We start from the raw sequence: 25092 nt of genomic DNA on the forward strand, positions 1-25092 counted from the left end.
AAAAAAAATGTGCATCTCAATTCATTTTACTTTACATCCGCCTTTTATAGCTATGAAAATGGCATCCCTTATCAAAAAGCTCACTCGCTCTAGTCAATGTATTAGCATACATGAATTAGCTCAAAAGTACATCTTATCATGAACTAAGTTATGTTGGGTTTTTTTTTTTTTGTCATACACTATTATCTATTTTGAATAAGTTATGATCTGGCTTTTATCTATTAGACTCCCTGCTGTAGACAAGCACACGTGAATTAGCTAAGAAATGTCCAGTGTTAAACTTGATTATGGGGGATTTTAAGATGTATATAATTGGTAGATGAGTCACGAACTTAGTAAATGTATATCATCTATGTTTTTTTTAGTATGTACCATAGTTATTGAGAAAGACTTTGAAGTGTATTAAGGATATTCATAACTATAACCCTTTAAAACAAAGAGATTGAAGTGAATATTATTTTTTTAAAATGAGTTTTTTTTCATATATATATATATGACCAGATTTCAAGTCAAATAAGCATATTTAAATAATGATTTAGTCTACTTTACTACAATTAAATTTTATTAAATTATTCTTTTTTATTATTATTTTATCAAAATTAGAAAAATGAAAATTTTTAAGAACTAAAAATAACAAAATATTTTTTAAAACTCAAAATTAAAAAGACATAAACTTATAAAAATTAAAATTATAAAATGAATTTATATAAAATTAAGGAATCATTTGAGTGCTATTTAAGTTTAATTTTTGAAGAAAATAATTTTTAATTATATTTTATTTATATTTAATGAATTTCAGACCAGTTATAATTTATTTCTCGTGATAAACTGAACTATTAAGAAGAAAAATAACTTATAAAGAAAAAAAAATTTAACCCTTTAAAAAAATTAAAAATGAATGCATTTCAGCGAAAACGACGACGTGTGCGGGATCGGTGCAGGACGTTATCGTCTTGCTTGGGGGTTTAAGTGCAATCTCAGCTCAACAAAACAGGTTTCAGCGAAAAACAAATTTCCATTTCTCACAACACACTCCATACACAGTTCAGCAAAAAAAGCTTCATTAAATTCAACCATGCCCTCACCACTTCATCCTGTGTAGCTTTGTTTTTCATCCATGGAAATTCTCAACATTTCAAACCCCACAAACTTTTCAATCCCCACTTTCTGCCACCCCAAAACCCTCACTTCAAAATTCACCTCAAACAACATCAAACCCACATCCCCATTTCGCAGAACTTCATTTTCTCTCTACCTATCACGCTCCGCCGCCATAAAGTTTCAAACTTGGGCGCACTCCGGCCGACCCAGCAACCGCCGCAACTCCCTGAGGAAGAAGCTCCTCCGTGATCACAAGGTAAACCCTAATCAGATTCCCAACGACCCTTTTTCTGTTTCGGGTAATGGCGTTGAGGAGAGTGGTGTAGGTGTTCAGGGTGTTTCTGTTGTTAACAATGTGGTCGAAGCTGAAAAACCAAAGTCTAAGATTTTGCGTGAGTCTGTTTTGTGGAATAAGTTGGAGAATTGGGTTGACCAGTACAAGAAGGATGTTGAGTATTGGGGTGTAGGGTCTGGTCCTATATTCACTGTTTATGAAGATTCCCTCGGAGCTGTCGAAAGGGTGGTTGTTGATGAAGACCAGATTCTGAAACGAAGCAAGGTTAGGAGAGATGCCGTTGAGAATTTAGCTGAAGTTAGAAGTAAAATTCTGAATGCTAAGAACATTGCTAGGGAGATGGAGAGTGGGAATAATGTGATTGCTAGGAATAGTTCTGTGGCTAAGTTTGTGGTTGAAGGGAAGGAGGAGGGTGGTGGTTTTGTTAAGGCTGTTCAAGGTTTTGTTGCAAAGCCGAGATTGCTTCCGAGGCTTTCCTGGGTTGGGAGGAAAGTGTTGTATGTGTTGGTTGTTGTGTGGGTGGTGAAGAAATTATTTGTTGCTTTTGGAGAAAGAGATAAGGAGGTGGAGTATACGGCAACGGAGAAGGAAATGATGAGGAGAAAGATAAAAGCAAGAGAGGAGAAAGAGAAGCTGACGAAGCGCGCTGTTGAAGTTGTTGTTGAATCTTCGGAGGCACCGGTGGTGGACATTAAGAAGCCTAAGTTAGATAAAGAACAACTTAGGAATAGTATTCTGAAAGTTACTGGTTCTGCTGATAAATTGGTAGTGCATGATTCGTCTGATAAAGTGAAAACTAGATCCACAGAGATGGATTATAAAGTTCAAGAAATAAGAGAAATGGCTAGGCAGGCACGGAAAATTGAGGGAAGCAATGGTGTTGTAGGTAACAGGGATATGGAAACGGATGACCCTGTGATTGAGATATCATCTGATGATAGTGAACAATATGATGGTTTAAGTAATCATCAAAATGAAGTTTCAAAGGAAACAACAGATAGTAATACCATTATGCAATCAGTTTCTGTTGATGTCCCAGAGAGCATTGATAATTCAGTCCTGCATGAGGAAGTCCCCACACATAAAGGCAATTTATATGCTTTGGATGCCATAGTTCCTGGTGATAGGGAGATCAAGAAACAAGAAATAGAATTTTCTGAAAATGATGTGCACCTGAAGGACAGTGAAAATGGAAAGCCCTCAGATACTCCTATTAATGGCTCATCTATGACAAATGAAAGTTCTGTGAAGAAGAAACCTAGGATCATACGGTCTGTTAAGGAAGCTAGGGATTATCTTTCGAAAAAACATGACAAACAAGATCCTGGCACTAGCACGGAATGTAAAATTGAACTCGCGAAAGAAAATATTGCTGATATGAAATCTTCAAGTGTTATTGATTTAAATGGCCAGAAGTACCAGAATTTGGAGAAGAATACAATTGTGTCTAAAAGTGACACATTAAATGGAATATTGGATTCTAAGCCTCTCATAAATTCTAGCGATGATTCTGATCAGAAGGATAAGGAAGTTAGCCCAAGAAAGAATGAATACATCAAAGGTTCTGGTATTGAACCTGGATTGGAAGAGCTTCAAAAGGATGAGACCACTTTAGACCAAGAAGTCAGTGGCATTAGTACAGAGACAAGGCTACCTGTAAAGCCAGAAAATTGGCTGGAGATAAAACTCCACAAAGTTGAGCCCATAATTGAGCAAATTAGAAGTGATGCTTTAGATGGAGTATCAGATTCTAAGGCTGCCACAAGTCCTAGTGAAGATTCTAATCAGAAGGATAAGGAATTTAGCCCAACAAAGGATGACTACTTCAAAGACTCTGGTGTTGAACCTGGCCTAGGAAACCTTCAAGAGTCTGACACCACTTTAGACCATGAAATTAATGGCATTGGTACAGAGACACGGCTGCCTGTAAAGCCAGAAAATTGGCCAGACAAAAGCCTCATTGAAGTTGAGCATAGCAGGAGTGATGCTTTAAATGGATTATCAGATTCTAAGTCTGCCACAAATGCCAGGGAAGATTCCAATCAGAAGAATAAGAAATTTGGCACTACAAAGGATGACTACCTCAAAGATGCTGGTGTTGAACCTGGAATAAGAAACCATCAAAAGTCAGGCACCACTTTAGACAGTGAAGTTAATGGCATTAGTACAGAGACAAGGGGCTCTGGAAAGACAGAAAACTGGCTGGAGAAAAACTTCCATGAAGTTGAGCCTATAGTTAAGCAAATTAGAGCAGGATTTAGAAATAACTACATGGCTGCAAAAGAGAGAGTCAATCAAACTTTAGATATACCAACTGAGATGGAATCACTTGGGGGTGTTGAAGATGATGGAGAACTTGACTGGATGCAGGATGATCATCTTAGAGATATTGTCTTTCGAGTCCGTGAGAATGAGCTGTCTGGACGGGACCCATTTTATTTGATGAATGATGAAGATAAGGACACATTTTTTAGAGGTCTTGAGAAAAAAGTGGAGAAAGAGAATAAAAAACTTTCTGACATACATGAATGGCTCCATTCAAATATTGAAAATCTTGATTACGGAGCAGGTAAATTACCTGTTTCTAAAATTATACGATATACAGTATTTGATCAACTTTTAATTTCTTGAAATGATTTCAGCAACTTCTTCTGTAGGATCAATATGTTCCTGGAAATTCTTATAAATATATTACCAAGCATTTTCTTCTGAATAAATTTAAACGTGATGCTAACAGTTGTCTTTAATTCCTCTAGATGGCATTAGTATATATGACCCACCGGAGAAAATCATACCACGCTGGAAAGGGCCTCCTGTGGAGAAAATTCCCGAGTTTCTCAATGAATTTCTCGATGAAAAAAAGACAAGTTCCACCAGAAATATGAACCCAGTGAAGAAGGATGAGAGTGGCTTTGCTATAACATCAGCTGATTCCTCTTTACAAGAAAAGGTTGATGGCTCTACAGCACCTATTAAGAAGTCGAAAAATCCAAAGACTATTATTGAAGGAAGTGATGGTTCAATTAAAGTTGGCAAAAAATCAGGTAAGGAATATTGGCAGCACACAAAGAAATGGTCCCAAGGTTTTTTGGACTGTTACAATGATGAGACAGACCCAGAAGTAAAGTCCATAATGAAGGATATGGGGAAGGGTTTGGATCGATGGATCACTGAAAAAGAAATAGAGGAAGCAGCTGAACTAATGGACAAACTACCTGATAGGAATAGGAGTTTCATGGAAAAGAAACTCAACAAGATTAAAAGAGAGATGGAGTTGTTTGGACCGCAAGCAGTGGTTAGCAAATATCGTGAATATGCAGACGACAAAGAGGAAGATTACTTATGGTGGTTAGATCTTTCACACGTACTGGTATGTGTATTATATATATTGTTCTTGGTTTTCAGTTTCCACTAGTTCACTGGCACACGTGGAAATTATAGTGTTAAATGATAATTCTTCTGGATTAAAGCTAATTATCCTCTCTCTGTTTTTCAGATTTTCCTCTCTGATTGTTATTATTGATTTGCTTTGTTTTTCTGCCCATTGATACTGAGCTAATTTGTTTCTTTTCTGTCAGTGCATTGAATTGTACACAGTTGAGAATGGAGAGCAGAAAGTAGGACTTTATTCATTGGAGATGGCTTCAGATCTTGAATTGGAACCTAAGCCATATCATGTGATTGCTTTCCAAGATCCCAATGACTGCAAAAACCTTTGTTACATAATTCAGGCTCATATGGAAATGCTGGGAAATGGTCATGCCTTTGTTGTTGCACGGCCTCCTAAGGTATTTGTGTGCTCTCACCCATGTTATTGGTCCCATAGATTACTTTAGAATGTAATAATGCATTTGTTTGAAAAATTATTGTAGAGGTTTGACACAGATAGCTTTAGTTCTCTTCATGCTTTTGGTATTATTGTAATATGCAACCATGCCTTCAATTTTTATTTTTTACTTTTTGTTGGAAGACGGTAGGGGGGGTTCTGTTAGGACATTTTCTTAGTGAAATTTTCTTGTGAATAAATAGTTCAGGCACTATAAAGAATTTTTACATGGTCATTTTAATCACATACTACATGTACGATAAATTTATTGACTTTTATAATAATTATCTTAAAAATCATATCTATCATGATTTTTGATTAGTGGACATGTAAAACTCTGTGCATAGAGATTAAACTCTTTTCTCATTCCTTTTGGGGGTGATTATATGAATGTTTTATGAACTTTTGCATGTCATAGGATGCTTTTCGAGAAGCTAAAGCAAATGGGTTTGGTGTTACGGTCATCAAGAAAGGTGAACTTCAGCTCAATATAGACCAACCACTAGAAGAAGTAGAGGAACAAATTTCAGAGATTGGCAGCAAAATGTATCATGATATGATGATGAAGGAGCGGTCTGTGGATATAAACACATTAATGAAAGGTGTATTTGGTTTTAGTGACCGGTCCATCAAGAGGTATTTGCTTTGTAGTTTCATAAGTTTAGAATTGTTAGTTTTTCATCATTGTTTATGCTACATTTACTGATTTCATTTGGGTCTTAAGGTTAAAGAGGAAGTTGAAGAAACCCAGAAAGGGATGATGGCATTCAAACTTTTAACAATGTGACCAGTTGAAGACACTGAAAAGTCCTCTAACCCCAAACATTGAACACGAGCGCATAAACGCTTTTCACAAAGCAAGGGAGTTTTCTTGCTTCCAGAACATATTTTGTTGACCAGATTTTCCTATACTCACGAGGACATGGAGAGAACATGTCATCAGAAGTTTGTAAGGTTGAAAAAAATGATGTCATGTCTGCATGGTAGCATCACTAGCATGTGGTATCTTCCTTCCAACTTCTAGTTTGTGTACTTTATTTTTCTTACCCAATTCACAGATGTTTGTATATAATTGAGGAACATATAGATATAGTTATCAAGCTCCACGTAGGCAACTACTGAGAATGATTTTCTTCACGTATAGAAAATGAAAGATTTGGGGCATTTTATTTATTTTAATTTTTAATCAGTTGTGGTTCCATCGCTTCCATAGCACTAAATATATTTTTTTTCTTTCTTTTCTTTTGTGAATAAAGATGTTTCTATTCATATGCAAAAAATAAACCTTTTTACAAGAGTTAAATAGGCATGCAAGTGTAAATGTTTTTATTATCTTAACTAATTAGAAACCAATTTTAGTATAAATTTAGATAATTATAAAAATCAATAAAATTATTAGTCTGACTGCTGATCCTTTTTAAAAGCAGAAGTGCTGATTTAGCCTGAAAATGATTCCGTCAAATTTGCACAACGATGTTTTCTGTCAAAAGCGTATTTTTTATTATTCTATTTTTAATTCATACTTCTTTTATTATTCTAATATTAATTCATGCTTCTTTTATTATTCTAATATTAATTCATGCTTCTTTTCTTAAAAAAATGGTATTGATCCGCGTATGTGTTCGTGCATTTTGTGTGGTTCAGTATTCGTGCAGAGTAGCATTCCTGTTTTGAAAGCTACACGATTCACAGTTATTCATTATCTCTAACTAGATTGAATCTAATTTATTCAAATAATTTCATGTCTATTTAATCCGAATAAAACGAACAAAATATTAAATGTTTAATTTTAGATAAAATAGTCTCTGTCATAGTTCTCACACCATCATCTAATTAAAAATTACCTTGTATTGTATGATAGATTTGTTATGATAGATTTGTTAACTGTTAGATGAATAACTTAAAAATCATATTTATAATATTAATGCATAGAAATGAATTTTTTTAACATACTGAATATATTTATTTCTTTTAGTTAAATCCTTTGGTATTAAAAGGAGTATTAAAGACATTAATTTACTCACCTAAAATTAACATATATTGGGTCATTGTAGCAACTGTGTCCATCAATTATGGGAGTAAATTTTTTACACTCCTGTAATACCTATGGTCAAGATCAATCATTTTCTATAAATTGTATATTTGCAGTACTGAAGAATGTACATGCATAGAAATTCGGTTGTGTAGGTGGAATTTCATCTTCCATCATGCGCTGTATAACTTGAAAATTGGGCTTTGCATAGTTTGAAGATTTCGTTTCTCTTCCTTGAATGGAAAGTCAAATTGCAAGAGAGCACGCTCGTAATTTTCTCACATCTTAACCGGTTGCATTGTCACATCTTAACCCTTACGCTATATTAATAGCATCATCAGTTATCCTTGACTTGAACACGTAAAAGCACCCCAACAGAAAATTAATGTTTTAAAAAGTATTTTTCTCTCAAAAAAAGGTATTAATTATTCTGCACAGCTATTCATGCTTTGTAAAAGTTTTGCATAATTTGTTGCATGTGCCCATGAAAGTGATTTTTTTTTTGTTGCTAAACAACCTTTGGGATTTTGAGGTAAAATGGTAAAAGGATAGAAAATGAATTTCTTTTGTTGGATCCAAACACAAGAAATAATTTGTGAAATACTGGAAAAAAGTCAAGGCCTAGGAAGTCATTACTGTGAAAATAATGTAAAAACAACCATTTGAGCTATAAATATGTAGCTGAACACGATTATACAGACATTTCTATACCAATTTCTATGACAGAAATTAACTTAAATTAAGAAATGGAACCGGTGATCTAATCAAGGTGCTGGTCCATGATTTCAGAAACAGCATCCAGAAACGTGGCTTCACTTGTGCCAGGAAGAACAGAATCCAGAGCTGCCTTTACAATTCCCTCAATCACAGACTCCTTGTTCAAGGATTCCCTGCACATAAGACTTCCAATGGCAAAGGGGGTCATCCCCCTCTCCACTCCTTTCTTCAGAAGCATGGTTGAGATTTGAAGAGTGCGGGCGCATTCAACTGGAAGATTCCATCCATGAAACTTCAAAAGGGCAATATCTTCATCAGCATCCAGTGACTTTATATAGTCAATGATCTCTGGAGAGTATGGCTGGCGAGCTTGAGGCCAATAAAGCCATTCAAAGGTACAATCCTCAAACTGTTGGAGCAGAAAAATCACGTCAAATGACTGGTTTGAAGTTTAGACAAGATTCAAGGGAAAAGCTATAGAAAATATAACTAAAACCTTCCTCCAACCAAGCAAGAAAAATTGTCTACAACATCTTTCAAAACAGGTATTTGCACCAAGAAAATAATGTTCAAGGATAAGGTTTGCCACTTCTTAAAATATCAGCAATCTATCCAAAATAACTTGTGTAAAGAACATAATAGAGAGAAGAGTAACATGTGAAAAGGCATGTCCTTGTTGACATGTGTAGAGTTTCAAGCCAAAAAGATAAGATACATGCATATTGAGAATTTGATTTTTATTACTAAGGTTTAGGTGACTTAAATGTAAAGTGAAATATTACATTTTACTAAATGAAGATTATTTGAATGGATACATTGAAAATTATTTTTATTTCAACTTCTAAAAAAACTTATTTATTATAGTTGGTAACAATCTTAAAAACAAATAGAAAAGAAAATTAGTGGAGAAAAACAACATATGAAGATAGAGTGTGTGAGAAGCGAGATTGTGAACCAAACTCAATTTGTTGAAAGAAAAGTGTCTTTGTGTGAGAGTGTTATCATTTCTTGTAACCATTGAGGGGAATACTTGAGTTTATAGAGTGATACACTATTTGGGGTGGGTTGCAATCTTGTAATCATTCTTGTGATAGTGGAAATACTTTTGAAACGGTTCCGTGGACGTGGACAAGAAGTGTCAACCACGTTAAATTCTTGTGTTTGTTATTATTTTTTCTACGGTATAATCTTTGTGTGTGTTCTCACGATCCTTTGTGGGTGTGAGTAATTTTATTTGTGGAAGCATTGATTATCCAACAACATGTAGTCCTGCTAGGAAAAAATGCACAATTCATTTCAGCCCAAAAAAGAAAAAAAAAACATTAAAAGCATTCCAAATATCGTATTTGGTCAGGAGCTGCAGAAATCTGCAATCTGTAAATAAAACATTTAGCACCCCAAACCAAGCAGGAGAAAACCCAAGTTCACACCAAGAGAACAATAAAGCACCATCACATGTATTCATAGAGAACAGATTATCAATAAAAATAAAGAAAACAACGGGGAACAAAAATAAGGTGCTTACACTTGTGGGCAAGCAGTATCCATGATCAATTGGAATCAAAACAGCCTGGTCATTTTCCTTCTCTTTGCCAATCAAAATATTCCCAGCATGTCTATCTGCGTTTGCGAGTCGCATGTCCAGTACTGAAATTTTATGCACTTCCTTCACTGGGAAAGCCCCAGGTCCGATATCCTCGCAGCTTCCATTATTCTCCATGAACATTTGCAAGGAGCCAATCTTAGCAGTCAAGTCTCCAGGATGGTTAAATCCTTTATGCAAGCACTTAACCATAACAGTCGGGGGAACCCCAGCAAATCCCTTCTCATCACCAAATAATGATCGGCGGCCACTCATTGGATGATCCAAAATATAAGCTGCAACTTCCCTGAATGCTCCCTGACCAACTGTTGTACCCTTCTTTAAGCCTTCACCATCTTCAGAGAAAGGTAAACCTCTAGGGTTATTCACAGCCATTGGCTCTTCATCAATGGGCTTAAAAACAGATATGTACTTTTGCCCGGTTGAATCAAGCATAAAGTAAGCACCCCCTGTACCCTCTGCAGATCTGATTGGATAATTTCCACTGTCTAGCCCTTCATATGTAGAGTTTATCATATTCCAAACCTCAGAAGCTAATTCAATTTTTTTGTTAACAATAACCGGCTCCAAAAGAAGATCCCTATCAATAGCCTTCCTCGGCACAATTGGCTCAACGACTCCATACTCCCTTCCTGTATCTTCTTTACTAACATCATATTTTTTCCTACAATTAGTTTCACTAACATCATAATCTTTTGTATCTTTCAACTCCTTTGCCACAACGGACAACTCATCTTGTCCCGTCCTAACTTCTGCATATTTCACCCTAACAAAAAGATGAATCACTGCATCGTTATATTTACTGCAGATACCATCAATAAGCGTCTGATCCTCAAGCAGCTCCCCGTTACACACAACTTCCTGCTGTTCAGGATCAGCAAAGCGCTTCTCCTTCTTCGCAATCTGTTGCTTAACATACCCGACATCTCTGCATCTCTCCACCTGAAAAGTGAAGTCCTTCCCGGAAGAAGTTCTCACACTGATGGTCTGGAGATCCGACAGCCTAATAACCAAATGCAAAACATTTCCTTCCGTAACCCCATATTCTTTCAGCAGGGAATTGCTCCGCGCTAGCTCCCGCCCATCGCAAACCAACTTTTGTTTGTTTGTCAATGAAGGAAGCCCCTCAGACTTCTGGATTTTGAGTTTCACAGACTCGATGGTATCGCAGGGAAGAACCCGCATTGGAGTCAAAGATCCATAATAGGACAGATATATGAAAATAAACTCTTGATCCAATGACAAGTGCAATGGGGTATAGTATCCATCTGGGGACAACAATAGTTCCCTTGGAACAGGGCTAAGAGTGGTGACACCAGCAGACGACATTTTTCAATGTTGATTAAGGGAATGTAAAATACAAAGAAAAGCTTGAGGCTTTGACCTAAGCCCTAATTTCTACAATTTTTCACAAGACAGCCATGGGATTTGTACAATTACAGCTGCCTGGGTGTGAGATGACACAGACACCTACCCAGATGACCAAACAAGCTCAAAATCGAAACTTTTTAACAAAATATGCACAACAAGGTACAATTTTTCGATAGAAATGATGAAAAATTCCAGACCCAGGCCCTAATTTCCCATCATTTCCCCCCACCAAAACTTAGAATCAAAGCACCAGTAGAGAAACGTCCTTTGATTTGGATCAAACCACAAAAGGGGCAAGAATCAAATCACTATAAACTCGAAAGGGAAAGCAGTTCTTACCCTGGAGGAGCAGAGGAAGCAGAGAAAGCTTGAAACTTTGGCACCAATAATGGAAAACAAAGCAATGGGGTTTTTTTTTTGTCTTCCTTTTCAATTTGAGTTGTGGGGAGAGTTTTCAATTCAATACTCGAGAAAGTAGGGAAGGGTTGTTATGTTATTGTTGACTCTGACCGAAAGGAAGAAAGATACACAAATAGGAGAGAGAGAGAGAAGAATGGATTGAAGAACAAGACACAGACGCACGTAGCCGCCTGGTGTACAAATACTAGTACAAAGCTTTTGCCGTAAGAAACATCAAAATACTACTGTATACCATACACGTATACGTATCTCTAGGTACATACATAATTGTTTTTTATTTTTTAGGTGGCTTTTTACCCTTGTGGCCTTGTTTTTCGCACTCAAAATAGTGATAATTGGTGGTATGTTCGAACTTCGGGGAAGCCGTTGCGTTACACGATCGAGTGCGCTCTCTCTCACTCCCACTTTTGAACATTGAACAACGATTATAATATAAAGGCATTTAACGTTAGCAATGATGCAAATGACAGTGACATGATAACTTTTTTACTGTTCATCATGTTACGTGTGTCATGTCACTACGCCTCTGTCGTTAACGGTCAAGACTGAGCATGGTTGAGTTCGGTCGGATTCGGGCCCAATAGGCCCAATCCGAACTCTTAAATATCAGGCCCATCTCCAACAGTTTCATCTATCGGTTGGGCGGGTCAGATTAAACGGGTCACGGATGGTCCCGGTCGTGTTCACAGATTTGGACCATAATTTGGATCAATTTTTCAATTTATGAATTTGGGTTACTTGAAATTTTACTGGCCCAAAGGCCTAATTATGTTCAGTAAGTAATAATTTTATTAGATTGGTCAATATAGGTAATTAACATGATTTTTCAGCCATTACCCAATTTTTTTTAGCCATTGAAATTCTTTCTTCTCTAAGTTTAGTAATATATTACAAGTATTTAGATGACACAAATGAACATGAGGTCCTCCAATGTTTTTTTTTTTTTTAACATGTCCTCCAACATTTACAAACTTATAATCTTCATCTGTTGATGTGCAACTTGGATTCAAAGCTTCCAATGTTTTCTTAATTCCTCAAAAAAGGCTAACGGTAAGTTCTCACTCTTTTAACTTAAAAAAAGAAAGCAAACTGAACGTTACAGACTTACAGCTCTCTTAAACTTGTAACATATTTGTGTCAAAAAAGAAGCAGCTTGTAACATATATTACTTTAATCAACTTTAAAAGAATAATCAATTGCATACATAGAGAGGAAAAAACGGTAATGCTTCAAAGATTAAGAAAATATACAGTGCACATCATCAATTTTCATTAAAAGAAATCAACATTCAGCTAATTAAATTAAATCATAAAAAATTAAAAAAAATCGAATGGTTTAAAACCATTTGTTTGGTGGGCAAGGAAACCAAATTTATTAATTTTTAATATAAAAAATTTTACATTAGAAAGATTCAAATTATTTTTTTATAAATAATTGTGCAATATTATAATTTTTTTGAAACAAATCATTTTTAGTAATAATAATACAATTACACCATTATTATAGTTTAAAATATTGTGCAATTTGATTATTTTCTTTCAAAAACTAATTTTTTATGTACAAAAAAAAATACAGCTGTAAAGTTACCTTTTTAATTATGTTTACTTAAATTGATCAATATTCTTTGGACGAATTTTTTTTACTAACATATATATGAAAATGACTGTTAGTCCGTTACTATCATATTGTCCTTTTTTATGTATATTAAGAGTTAAGACTTTGCCCAAAAAAGAGTTAAGACTTTAAAAAAAAACTCAAAGTTTAACAGTGAAAAACAAATTAAACGAGAAAGAAGCAAAAATAAGCTAAGTTGTTTGTTAATTGAAATTAAATCCACTAGGTTAGTAGAGCGAAAGGTAGGGGCAAAATGGGGAATAGACAAATAACAGAAATTCGTTGAGGAATATTTCAAAACAAATGTTTCGAAAGCTGCTTCTTCAACTATTTGTTTTTGCTTCTTCTTTGCTTGGCGCTCTCTAACTCAAAAGAGTCTTCTCCTACAATGGAGAATCTGATACAATTGGTGAACAAAATCTAGCAAGCATGCACTGCCCTCGGCGATCATGGGGCTAGACTTGAGACAGGGCTTCCATTAGATCTTAATGGCAGAAAAGGATATCCCAAAAATAGTCTTTCGAACTCATCAGGGATATTATGAGTATCGAGTCATGCCTTTCGGCCTGTGCAACATGCCGTCGACGTTTCAGGTAGCCATGAACGCCCTGCTAAGTCCGTTCTTGTGGAAATTCACAACAATTTTTTTTTACGATATACTCGTCTACAATGCAACTCTTCCCGATCACCTTCACCACTTGGAATGTGTCTTTAGTTCTTTATCCCAAGCTCAGTATTTCCTCAAGCGTTCCAAATGCTTGTTCGAGCAACGTCAGCTTGATTACTTAGGTCACATCGTCTCCGGCAAGGGTGTGCAACCGGACCTTTCCAAGATTCAGGCCATTATCGACTGGCCCACCCTTCGCTCTTCGAAGGATCTTCGTGCTTTCCTTGACCTCACCGGGTTCTACAGGAAATTTGTAAAAGGCTATGCAGCCATTGCAACACCATTAACAAAGCTACTTTGTAAAGATGCCTTCAAATGGATACTAGACTCCTAGGCGGCGTTTGACAATCTGAAAGATGCTATGACGGCCGCGCCGATATTGGCTCTTTAGATGCATCGAGCTACGCTATGGGCGTTGTCCTACATCAATGAGGTCACCCTATAGCATTCTTTAGTAAGCCATTCTGCCAGCGCCTTTAGCATGCATCCGCATATGTCTGCGAGTTACAAGCCATCGTCGTCGCCGTCCGCAAATGGCGGCAGTATTTGCTGGGTCACAGATTCATTACTTTCACAAATCATCGTAGTCTCCATGAGCTTATGTCTCAAACTATCAAGACCCCGAAGCAGCAGTTTTACCTTGCCAAGCTACTTGGGTTTGATTATGACATTCAATATAAAGCGAGAACCTCGAACGTAGTTGCTGACTCTCTTTCGCGCATAGATAGCTCGACTCAAGGACAGTACTTCGTTCTGTCCATTCCTCACCACGAGTTCATGATTCAACTAAGGGAAACCTTATCAGCTAGCTCGGAGTTCCAGAAACAATGCGAGGCCATACAAGCTAAGCCTGAAGATCATCATGATTTTTTTATCTTAGGCGATTTTATCCTCTTCAAGGGTGCTATTTGGATTGATACTCAAAACCCATTCATTCTCGTGCTGCTACATGAGTATCATGCTGCTCCTATTGGCGGCCATTTTGGCGTAAAGAGACGTTACATCGCCTCCGTTCCAACTTCCAATGGGCCAGCATGCTCAAGGACATCAAGGCATTCGTCCGTAACTGCAGTACATGTCAACAAGTTAAACATATCACGCGCAAAAGTGTTGGACTGCTCCAACCTATTCCGATACCCACCGGCATCTGGGAAGACCTCTCCATGGATTTCGTCACACACCTTCCGAGTTCCCACGGGTTCACAGTTGTTTTCGTGGTCGTTGATAGGTTCTCCAAGGGAGTTCACCTTGGTGCCTTACCTACTCACTTTACGGCGTTCAAGGTGGCTAACCTCTTCCTCAATATTGTATGCAAGCTCCACGGGTTTCCTCGTAACATCATTTCCGATTGCGATCCGATCTTTATTAGCTCCTTTTGGCGAGAATTATTTCGATTAAGCGGCACAACGTTACACATGAGTACGGCCTACCATCCACAAACGAATGACTAAACAGAAGTTATGAACCGCATTGTTGAACAATATCTTCGTTCCTTCTTTCATCATAAACCAGTTGAATGGTAAAAGTTTCTGGCTTTGGCATAATGGTTGTATAATACGTCGCAACACTCCAGCACGGGTTTTACTCCTTACAAGGTTACTTACGACAAGCCTCCTCCCTCAGTTCCCGATTACCTCAAAGGCTCTTCCCCCAATGACGCAGTTGACACAATGCTACTCACACGAGAAGCCATTCATGCAACTCTCAAGAGAAAGCTTCTCAAGACTCAGTAGGACATGAAACTCTTTGTGGACAAGAATCGCCAAGATATTCAATATGAAGAAGGACATATGGTTTATGTTTGTCTTCGACCTCATCGCCAACTTTCGTTGTGTACCCAGTCACCAAATAAGCTTGCTAAGCGCTATTTCGGGCCATTTCGCATCATGGAACGCATTGGTAGTGTTGCGTATTGATTACAAATCCCTGACGAGTCCAAGATACACCCCGTCTTTCATTGTTCCATGTTACGCCCTCACCATGGTCCCTTGGAACTGCAAATCTCCGCCCTTCCACCAGACGCGTTTCATAATCAGCCGATATTGGAGCCTTTGACCATCCTTGATTCGCTATGGACTCTTCGACTAATCCGCCAACTCGTTTAGTATTGGTGCAATGGGTTGGCTTGGCCCCGGAGGAGTCTACTTGGGAGAAGTGGGAAGACATTTGTAAATCCCATCACCTTGAGGACAAGGTGATTTTTCCAGGGCGGGATAATGATAGCACCAACAGTAGAGAGAACAGGGAAGATATCTTGTTAGTGCCAGAAGAAGCACGTAAAGAAAGGCCACGAAGGAACACCACGTGACCCAAATACCTAGAAAATTACGTGTAAAGCTGCATGCATGGCCATTAGTGAGTTAACACGACCGTTAATTAGTTATGAGCTGTTAGTTTGTTGTAATGGCACTGCAAAGTAGTTACGTGTTGTAGCAGTACGGACACAATTGTATATAAAGACATGGCTTGCATGAATAAAACGCAAAGAAATATTTCGAGAAAGCTTAATTTAGTAAGGAGGGACCTTGACCTCGAACCAAGGCATTCCATCTTCTTCCTCTCTCTCCTAACATCATTGTTGTCATTATTATTATTTTTTTACTTTACGCGATCGTTCTTCTACTGCATTGTTTTTTATTTAACTTTTTCCGTTTTAGAAATTGAGATTGATTTTCTGCCGTTTTCAGTTCCTTTGTCATTCATTTAACTCCACATTTGTTCGTGCAATTCAGTGTTCTCCCTTCATTAAATGTTTTTATCATTTTTTTTCCTCTTTTCTTTTTTTGTTGAGTTGAGTTTGTTTGTACTTGGTGTATCAATTTGATAATCTCATCTCATTGGTGATTTCTAATTTATTATGGAAATTTATTTTAAAAGAAAGAAAGAAAAAACTAGTGAATATAGAGATTTATGTAGTGATACGCTGATGCCTCTGTTTAAGTGAGTGAAACCAAGGTTTTAAATTGTAATCACAGTTTCATCATAATCCTTGATATTGGGGGAAATTACTCACAAATGCTGCTGATGCAGGCGCTATTGTGGTTGCAATGCAGTCACAGAAAGTTCAAAACCTTGACGTTGCTGTTGAAATCACCGTTGTGGACTATTTGTAAACATATTCTCACACACACACACACAAACTGTTTGTACAAATCATGAGTAAAACCTTATCGTTGGCTTATATTTGGATTTAATCTGTAACCGATTTTTCTATGATTGATCTTTTAAGGTATAGTTTTAATAGCACGAATAAGCAGTGGATTGAATTAATATCTTATTTTCTAGGGATGAAGGGTTTTTTTTTATGCGTAAGAAAAGGAAAAGGCAACAAAGAAAAGAAACGACTAAATCATCCTTTGGGTTGTGACACCCATGGCATCACCAAGGTAAGCTTGGTATATGGGAGAGGGACGATGATCAAGAATAATCATGCCCTGTTGAGAAGAGTTTCCCGTCTTTGCAAACCAATCTGCACATTTATTCCCTTCACGGTACACGTGCACAAAGGTCACCTCCCAATCCATATGCTTCAACGAATGGATCAGCATGATGGTGGGGAAATATTGATGAAACATGTTGATTTCTCCAGTGATTAGGTCCAAAGCAACCTTCAAATCTGATTCGCAGATCAATCTTCCAATTCCTATGTCTCTAGCTATCTTCAAACCATGATAGATGGCGAGTAACTCTGCATGAACTGATGTTGTAAAGCCACAGGATCCCATGAAACCTGTGTGCCAGTTCCCAAGATTATCCCTTATGATTCCGCCAAATCCTGCTTGCCCCAGGTTTCCAAAAGCACTCCCATCAGTATTAAGCTTCATGACATTACCGGGAGGAGCAATCCAAAGCACTAGCATAGGAGAAGGCTGTTGCAATGATTGAGTAACATCCTTATAGATAATGTCGTTGAGAGTGTGAATCTGGTTAGCAATGTGCCACACCGGTTGAACTTTATCATTAAAAATTTCTTCATTCCTAGACCTCCAGATAAACCAGCAAGTTATGGAAAAGAGAATGCCTTTATCTCCTTTGATGTTGTTCTGAATACAATCTTTTGAGTTGTTCTGATGGGAAGCATTGCTGCCTGGCCAATTGAGATAGCTCCATTTCGTTTTTTGAGAGTCACGTAGGAGATGAAGGATATCCTCCTGGAATATGCCACACCTGCAGCAATTGACATCCAGGGATAGATGTCTATAAACACGAAACATGTTAGTGGGGAGGCTCTCATGAAGAGAGAGCCACAAGACTAATCTGATATTTTCGGGAATATTTAGAGACCAGAGTCAGGTCCAAGAAACTCCAGAGGTATCATTGATGGAAGGTGTGGAAGTGAGGCACTTGTACGCTGTACTAGCAGAATAGATTCCGTCAGACGAGGGTGCCCATATAATAATGTCATTAACATTATCATTGATACGAATTCTTCTGATCTGCTGCCTCATGTCATTGTTTAAAGATCAGACGAGGGATGAAGGGTTTAAAAATCATATTTTGCAATTTGTTATTGTTTCTTATTAATGTGTTCATTTTGATTCATAAATAGTTAATTCTTCAATTATCAATATTTATTCAAATTTACCCAATTGCTTAGGGATTTTTTTTTATTGATCCGTTGCTTACTGTATCATGTGATCCATTTAATCTAACATTGTTGGATTCCAGGTTCTTTTCTCTTTGTCATTTATTGCATAGACGTTGCAATGAAATAAGACTAAAAATTCATGTTTCTTTACAGATAATGACTTACCAATTTTTTTTTTCTTTTCTTTTTCTGATCAACTTTAACGTTTCCATTTTATATTTCTACTTGTCATAAACATATACAATTTAAATTTATAATTTGCAGAGCTCTGGAAAATCTTCAGTGTTAGAGAGTGTTGTCGGGAAGGACTTTTTACCTCGTGGATCTGGTAAGTCTGTTATATGTACTTAGGCATGTACACCTTTATGATTTTTTTCTCTTGCTCTCTCCCTTAGATGAGTTTCTGGATAATTGATCCACTATTTTATACAGGGATTGTTACTTGGCGTCCTCTTGTTTTGCAACTTCATAAGATTGACGAAGGGAGAGAATATGCTGAATTTATGCACCTTCCAAGGAAGAAATTTCTTGATTTTGGTATTCTGTTACATAAAACATTTTCCCAGACATATGGTTTAATGTATGTTGTACTTAACATCAATGTGGTAGGAATTAGCAAGTAACTTAATTTTTAAAATAAATGTTGATTATGATGATTTGCAGAAGCGAGTGTTAACTATTGTTCTATTTCAGGGGGGGGGGGGGGGGGTTATCAAATGTTGCATATGGTGACTTCCGCATTAACTAGTTTTCTTATTTTATGTTGTTATGTTATGATCTTTATGTTTCTGTTTCTTCCATGGTTACTAATTTTTTCCTGTTCTGTAGCTGCTGTTAGGCAGGAGATCGCTGATGAGACTGATAGAGAAACAGGTCACAACAAGGGTATTTCATCTGTGCCCATCCATCTGAGTATCTACTCCCCTCATGGTGAGATATAAATATTAGCAATAAAATATTATTTTATTTATCATCAAGGTTTTGAGAACGAAGAACATCCATAATTCAATTACATTTAAGTTTAAACTAATCAGTTGATTAGCTGTTTCCTATTACCATCATGTTGGCTGTTGTTGCTATTTTTATTGATTATTTGCTTGCAGAATACAAACCATACAATGACAATTATGTTTTACTTTAGCACTTTATTAATGTGCATCAATTTTATCTTTGCTTTGTTTTGGACCCAAACCCAAAGTATTGGGCAATTTGGTTTTCTCATCAAATAACTTAAGTATTGATGGTGTAACTACTAACTAGTAACTACAACTCTTTTTTAAATCTGGAGTTGAATAGCAACTACTATCTTTTACTTCACAGTCTCAGCCTGTCTCATACGAGTTACTCTCAATTTGTCAATATTATGAGAGAAGAAACTTATTTTAATTGCCTTGGCTACATACAGCTTGTTTGTGCTCGTGTCTCGTTACTCTTTTTTTTTTCTTCTTTTTTTTAATTCAATATAATTATTTAGGCACTCATTTCATGCATTGAATTTGTTGACTTGACAGTTGTCAATCTGACTCTGGTTGATCTTCCGGGGCTTACTAAAGTCGCTGTTGGTGAGTTTCTAACATTGATTTTTTGCCTGTCAATCAAATTTAAAATTAAATTTCCGAGCACTATTACATTTTAAATCTGGAGTGTACTGGCATAATGTTGCCCGGGATATTGCAGATGGTCAACCAGATAGCTTTGTGCAAGACATTGAAAATATGGTTCGGGCCTTTATTGAGAAGGTAATTATTTTGGTATACAATAAAATAATGAATACGTGCATGCATACAAGAAAGGTTTTGATGCTTATGGAAACAGTTATCTGTTATGAGGTGAGAAAATTTAAATGCAATCTTTAAAGGTGTGTATTGAAACATCAATTTGCATATTTAATACTCATGAACTCTATATTCAATTTAAGCTATCCATCCTGATCCAGTGTATTTATTGAGCTCTCTTACTCTAATATTAGTTAAATGCTTCTCGATAATTTACTTATTTAGATGTATGAGCTCCAGTGGTGGAAGCTAAACTTCTTGAGCATGTAATTGAAAGTAATACTGAAACTTATCACCTGTTACAGCCTAATTGCATAATTTTGGCAATTTCTCCTGCCAATCAAGACCTTGCTACCTCGGATGCAATTAAGATTTCCCGTGAAGCAGATCCTAAAGGTAAGACGCTGAACATATTTTTTTGTGTCAAAATACTTTCAGTAGGAATGTGTTATTTGAAGTAAGCCGTATTAAGTAATTTAATAAAATATAGCTGAAGCTGAAAGTAAGGAAGATGCTGAAAATACAGAACCTAGAAGGTTTGTATCGTGACATCTGCTGCAAAGCACAGTATGTAGTAGACTGATTTGTATGGTGTTGGGCTTCTTAGATCAATAAATTCTTATATTTGTACAGAATTTCAGTTTCAAATTTCCTTGGCATGTAATGGTTGTCATTAGAATATGAAAATTAAACTTCTTTGAATACTAAATTATGTGACTGAGTTCTATGCAGTTTTTTGTTCAGAAATGTATCAAGTATTAAAATGCATGCGTGCACAATTTTTTGTCATGGTTTGGAACGATAACTTTTGGAAGATGGTTAAACTGGTTGATGTGTTTTGAGAGATACGGTAGCTTGGTTTCTTTAAGTTTCTACGGTTGACTTCTTTGAGCATAAGAATTCTCAACATTTTGGTTCAAACTTTTGTGCTTCTTGATTTGTCAATTACTCAATGTTATTTGACCTCTATATAAGTAGACAACTCAATACTTTTATAAGCAACTAACTCGATGATTAGATTACTATGTGGCTGAAGATCGCTTGTTTTAATTTTCAGGGGAAAGGACATTTGGAGTTTTGACAAAGATTGATCTTATGGACAAGGGTACTGATGCAGCTGAGGTAAGCTTCTCTTGCCGCAAGGTTTTCCTTGGGAAAAGTCTTTCCTTCATGCTGTCCTTTGACCAAAAAGTTAGCACGGGAAGAGTCATTTTGTAGTTTCAGAAAACTAAGTCTATAGTATAAAAGTAGGATTACAATTACGTGGTAGAAAAGTGGGACATAGGTAGTCGTCATTTGGTGATTAAAAAGGCATTATTTCCTTTATGTTGGATACCTGGATATCTTCCCAGGGGAATGGAGGATGGAAATATATCTTGCACATATTTAGTGTCATTGTTATGCTTTGCTTATATTTGCCTTTCCATGTCTCAACTATTGTATAAAACTTAAGAATCACACAAGTTGAGTTGAGATTTCCTTTTTAACTTTCTCCTAAGCTTAAATTACTGGAATCATATTTAGGAAGCTCATAATGTGGCTTCCTTCGTCTCTTTTTCCCTTTTCTAGATCCTTGAAGGGAAATCATATAAGCTAAGTTTCCCTTGGATTGGTGTTGTCAACCGCTCCCAAGCTGATATCAATAAACAAGTTGATATGATTGCTGCTCGGAAAAGAGAGACCGAGTATTTTTCTAATACACCCGAATATAGACATCTTGCTTCCAGAATGGGCTCTGTGCATCCAGGAAAGGTGCTATCTAAGGTATGCTGAATTGTAATTCTAGTAGGAGGTGTTACTTGAAAATTGAAATTCAATGGATGCATTGACTCTAGGGATGCAACTGATTGTTTCCAATTGCTGGGTTGATTAGTGTCCTTATTTTTGTTTTGTTTTGTTAAGTATATGTTTAAATTTTCAGCATTTAGAATCTGTCATCAAGTCTTGGATCCCAGGCCTACAATCACTCATTAACAAGACTATCATTGAACTGGAGACAGAATTGAAACGTATTGGGAAACCTATTGCTGCTGATACTGGAGTAAGCCACATCGTTCACCCCACCCGTAACCCTAACAACTGATATAAAGTTTTTTAACTTGTAATCTTCTTATAAGTACTACTCTTCATGATTAGGTTATCCTTATATTTATTAGTGGATGAATAACTAATTTTGTTTTTCCATTTGCAGGGGAAGTTGTACATGATAATGGAAATCTGTCAAACTTTTGATCAGTTATTTAAAGATCATCTTGATGGCATGTATGTCCTTTTTTTTCCATGTTATTTGGTACATATAATGAATTACATATAAATCGGATATCAGACATTCCAATTTGATCTTGAAAATGATTGAATGTGTACAGACGGCCAGGTGGTGAGAAAATTTACCAAGTATTTGATAATCAATTTCCAGCATCTATAAAACGGCTGCAGTTTGACAAACATTTATCAATCGGCAAGGTGCGGAAACTAATAACTGAAGCAGATGGGTATCAACCTCATGTAATCGCTCCTGAGCAAGGATACGGCCGTCTTATTGAATCATGCTTAGTATCAATTAGGGGCCCTGCTGAAGCAGCTGTTGATGCGGTGTATATTTTTATACAAATATAATTAATACGTTGCTATGAGGTGTTATATGAGAAAATTGTAGCTGACTTCTTTTTCCGTATTTATTTTGACACTAGTAACAAAAACAGAAAAACAGATTGACACTACTGGCATTACTTAGGCCTAAGGAACGTTTGCATTTCTTTCCTTGGCACAGTTAAAAGTCTCTGAAATTTTATAGTCTGGACTTAAGGCAAAGTTGAAAGTCACCTTTGGAAAATTGAGAAGCATTTCTTTTTATGTTGAATTATGCATTTAATGCTTATTATTATAATGTTTTCAGGTTCATGGAATTTTGAAAGATTTGATTCTGAAATCAATGAGTGAGACAATGGCAAGTAGCAGATTGCTTATTTTATCTTTTACGCATATAGTTCTCAGACATGTTAAACCTGCAGATGACTTTTATTAATTTAGTGCAATATCAAAATTAGTATATTTTTTCTAGTGGCGTCTCAAATCTCAAGGGTTGCAGTTTTCTGTTGATTGTAGGAATTAAAGCAGTATCCCACCTTGAGTGTAGAACTTGGAGTGCAGCTGTTGATTCATTGGAGAGGATGAGAGAAGAAAGTAAGAAATCAACTTTGCTTTTGGTGGACATGGAGTATGGCTATTTGACTATTGATTTTTTCCGCAAACTTCCCCAAGACGCAGAGAAGGGTGGAAATCCAACTCATTCACTTTTTGACAGATATGATGATTCTTATCTTCGTCGAATTGGTAAGCGACTGGAATTTAAGTAAGAACATGTGATATTCAATTTTATTTTGATGTTTTATTCCTTGCTTGTAATTCAAATAATAGAAGAACTAAATGATTATCTGGTGCGAACAAGATTGTCTCCATGAAAGATACCAGTAGTCTTTACCATAAAAAGAACTAAAGGAGTCCATTAGTCACGCATTGTACTTGTGTTCAACATATATAGTATGAGTGCATAAACCCACATATGTTCATGAAACAAGAGGCATTGTTTTCATTTTCCCTTTACTGAGATTCCTTGAATAAGAACAGCTACCACTGTCTTGTCCTATGTGAACATGGTATGTGGGACCCTGAGGCATACCATTCCCAAGTCTGTGGTTTACTGTCAAGTGCGTGAGGCTAAGCGCAGCTTACAGGATCATTTCTTTACAGAATTGGGGAAGAAGGAGGTGAGCTTTGGTTATTGTCTTTATTTAAGAATAGAATACTAATAGGCATGTCTGATGAGAATGCTCTGAGCTTACTTTATCATGGTCTATGTTTTGTTTTTGTAGGGAAAACAACTAGCTTCACTGCTGAATGAGGACCCTGCAATCATGCAGCCCCGCACCTCCCTTGCAAAGAGGCTAAAGCTATACAGAAGTGCACAATCAGAAATTGAGGCAGTTGCATAGGAAAGGTAGAAAGCACCAGTGCTTGTTCTTGGAATTTGAATTTTTTAGGGGTTGGAGGACATTTTTTAAAATTCATTATAATTCTTTATACATTGATGAAGAAGAGTATAGTTTTTTTTTTTTTTTTGACACGGATCAATGAAGTCATTCTCACCTTTTCTATGATAGGCTTATGCTCCTGAGCTTCGTTGTTTTTGTTGAACTAATTCAATTCTATTCATTTATTTCAACCTCGTTATTGAATTAATACACGAATCAGTGCTCATTCTTTTCTCGGAAGAAAGAAGAAGATGGGATTGGATATATAAAAAGAGTTAAAAGAGATATAACAATTAGTTAGGTAACATATGTAAGTCAGGTAGCAACAGTTAGATATATAGACAGTTAACAATCTCAATAACTAGTACTATTGTTCAGCATCTTTCATAGAATATATAAAAGCTGGGAAGAATTGAGGGAATGAGAACAAGCCCTACATTATTTTTGTTGCTCGAGTGAATGATTAAATAGATGTACTAATTTCAAAGCAATTACTTCAAACCAAAGTTGTATAATTTCAGATCACATTTATAGATGTTGTTTACCAGTGATTTCTTGCACAGAAAGCAGGTTTTCATCACGCAGAATTGATCTTTATGAAAATAAAATTAATAAATATGTATATTAAAAGTATACAATGGAGGTGCGGGGAATCGAACCCCGTGCCTCTCGCATGCGAAGCGAGCGCTCTACCATATGAGCTACACCCCCATTTGTTAATAAGTTGGTGAAATTATATAAATAACTTTCTTTTTCTAATTAATATTTGATAGTTGTCTCTTTTTTGTTACAACTTGATGATTAGTTTGGTTAAAAGAGTTATATCAATATTTTTTAGTACTTATGTCCGAAACGTCCTTTTATTTTCTCACTATAAAGATTGCATTATGTACCAATGGATTGACAATTAAAAGTCTATTGAAATTTTGTTTAAATAATATTTTGATTTGATTTAATATAATTTCTAATGAAAATACCTATATATATATACCACGTATCCTATATCCCTATTCATTCTGCAAGCATTAGTTTCAACAAGGCAATGCTAATGA

At 36.3% G+C, this 25092-nt stretch overlaps 2 protein-coding genes, 1 non-coding gene and 1 pseudogene across 3 annotated transcripts; 2 read left to right on the plus strand and 2 right to left on the minus strand.

Moving 5' to 3' along the window:
* Positions 1-935: 935 nt before the first annotated feature.
* Positions 936-6395, plus strand: LOC100796285 (uncharacterized). Its single transcript, XM_003548367.5, has 5 exons — positions 936-3965; positions 4153-4766; positions 4975-5184; positions 5641-5858; positions 5947-6395. The coding sequence occupies exons 1-5, from the start codon at positions 1118-1120 to the stop codon at positions 5981-5983; spliced, it is 3927 nt and encodes a 1308-aa protein (XP_003548415.1). The 5' UTR covers positions 936-1117; the 3' UTR covers positions 5984-6395.
* A 1491-nt stretch (positions 6396-7886) lies between these two features.
* On the minus strand, positions 7887-11767 carry LOC100815111 (phosphatidylinositol 4-kinase gamma 4). Its single transcript, XM_003548324.5, has 2 exons — positions 9497-11767; positions 7887-8380 (listed from the first exon to the last, which is right to left on the minus strand). The coding sequence occupies exons 1-2, from the start codon at positions 10901-10903 to the stop codon at positions 8015-8017; spliced, it is 1773 nt and encodes a 590-aa protein (XP_003548372.1). The 5' UTR covers positions 10904-11767; the 3' UTR covers positions 7887-8014.
* Positions 11768-17966: 6199 nt separating this feature from the next.
* Positions 17967-24367, plus strand: LOC100818842 (dynamin-related protein 12A-like; annotated as a pseudogene).
* A 311-nt stretch (positions 24368-24678) lies between these two features.
* Positions 24679-24751, minus strand: TRNAA-CGC (transfer RNA alanine (anticodon CGC)). Its single transcript has one exon. It is a non-coding gene; the product is annotated as a tRNA-Ala (tRNA).
* Between the last annotated feature and the right edge of the window lie 341 nt (positions 24752-25092).

Source organism: Glycine max, chromosome 16, assembly GCF_000004515.6.
Source record: "Glycine max cultivar Williams 82 chromosome 16, Glycine_max_v4.0, whole genome shotgun sequence".
NCBI lineage: Eukaryota > Viridiplantae > Streptophyta > Magnoliopsida > Fabales > Fabaceae > Glycine > Glycine max.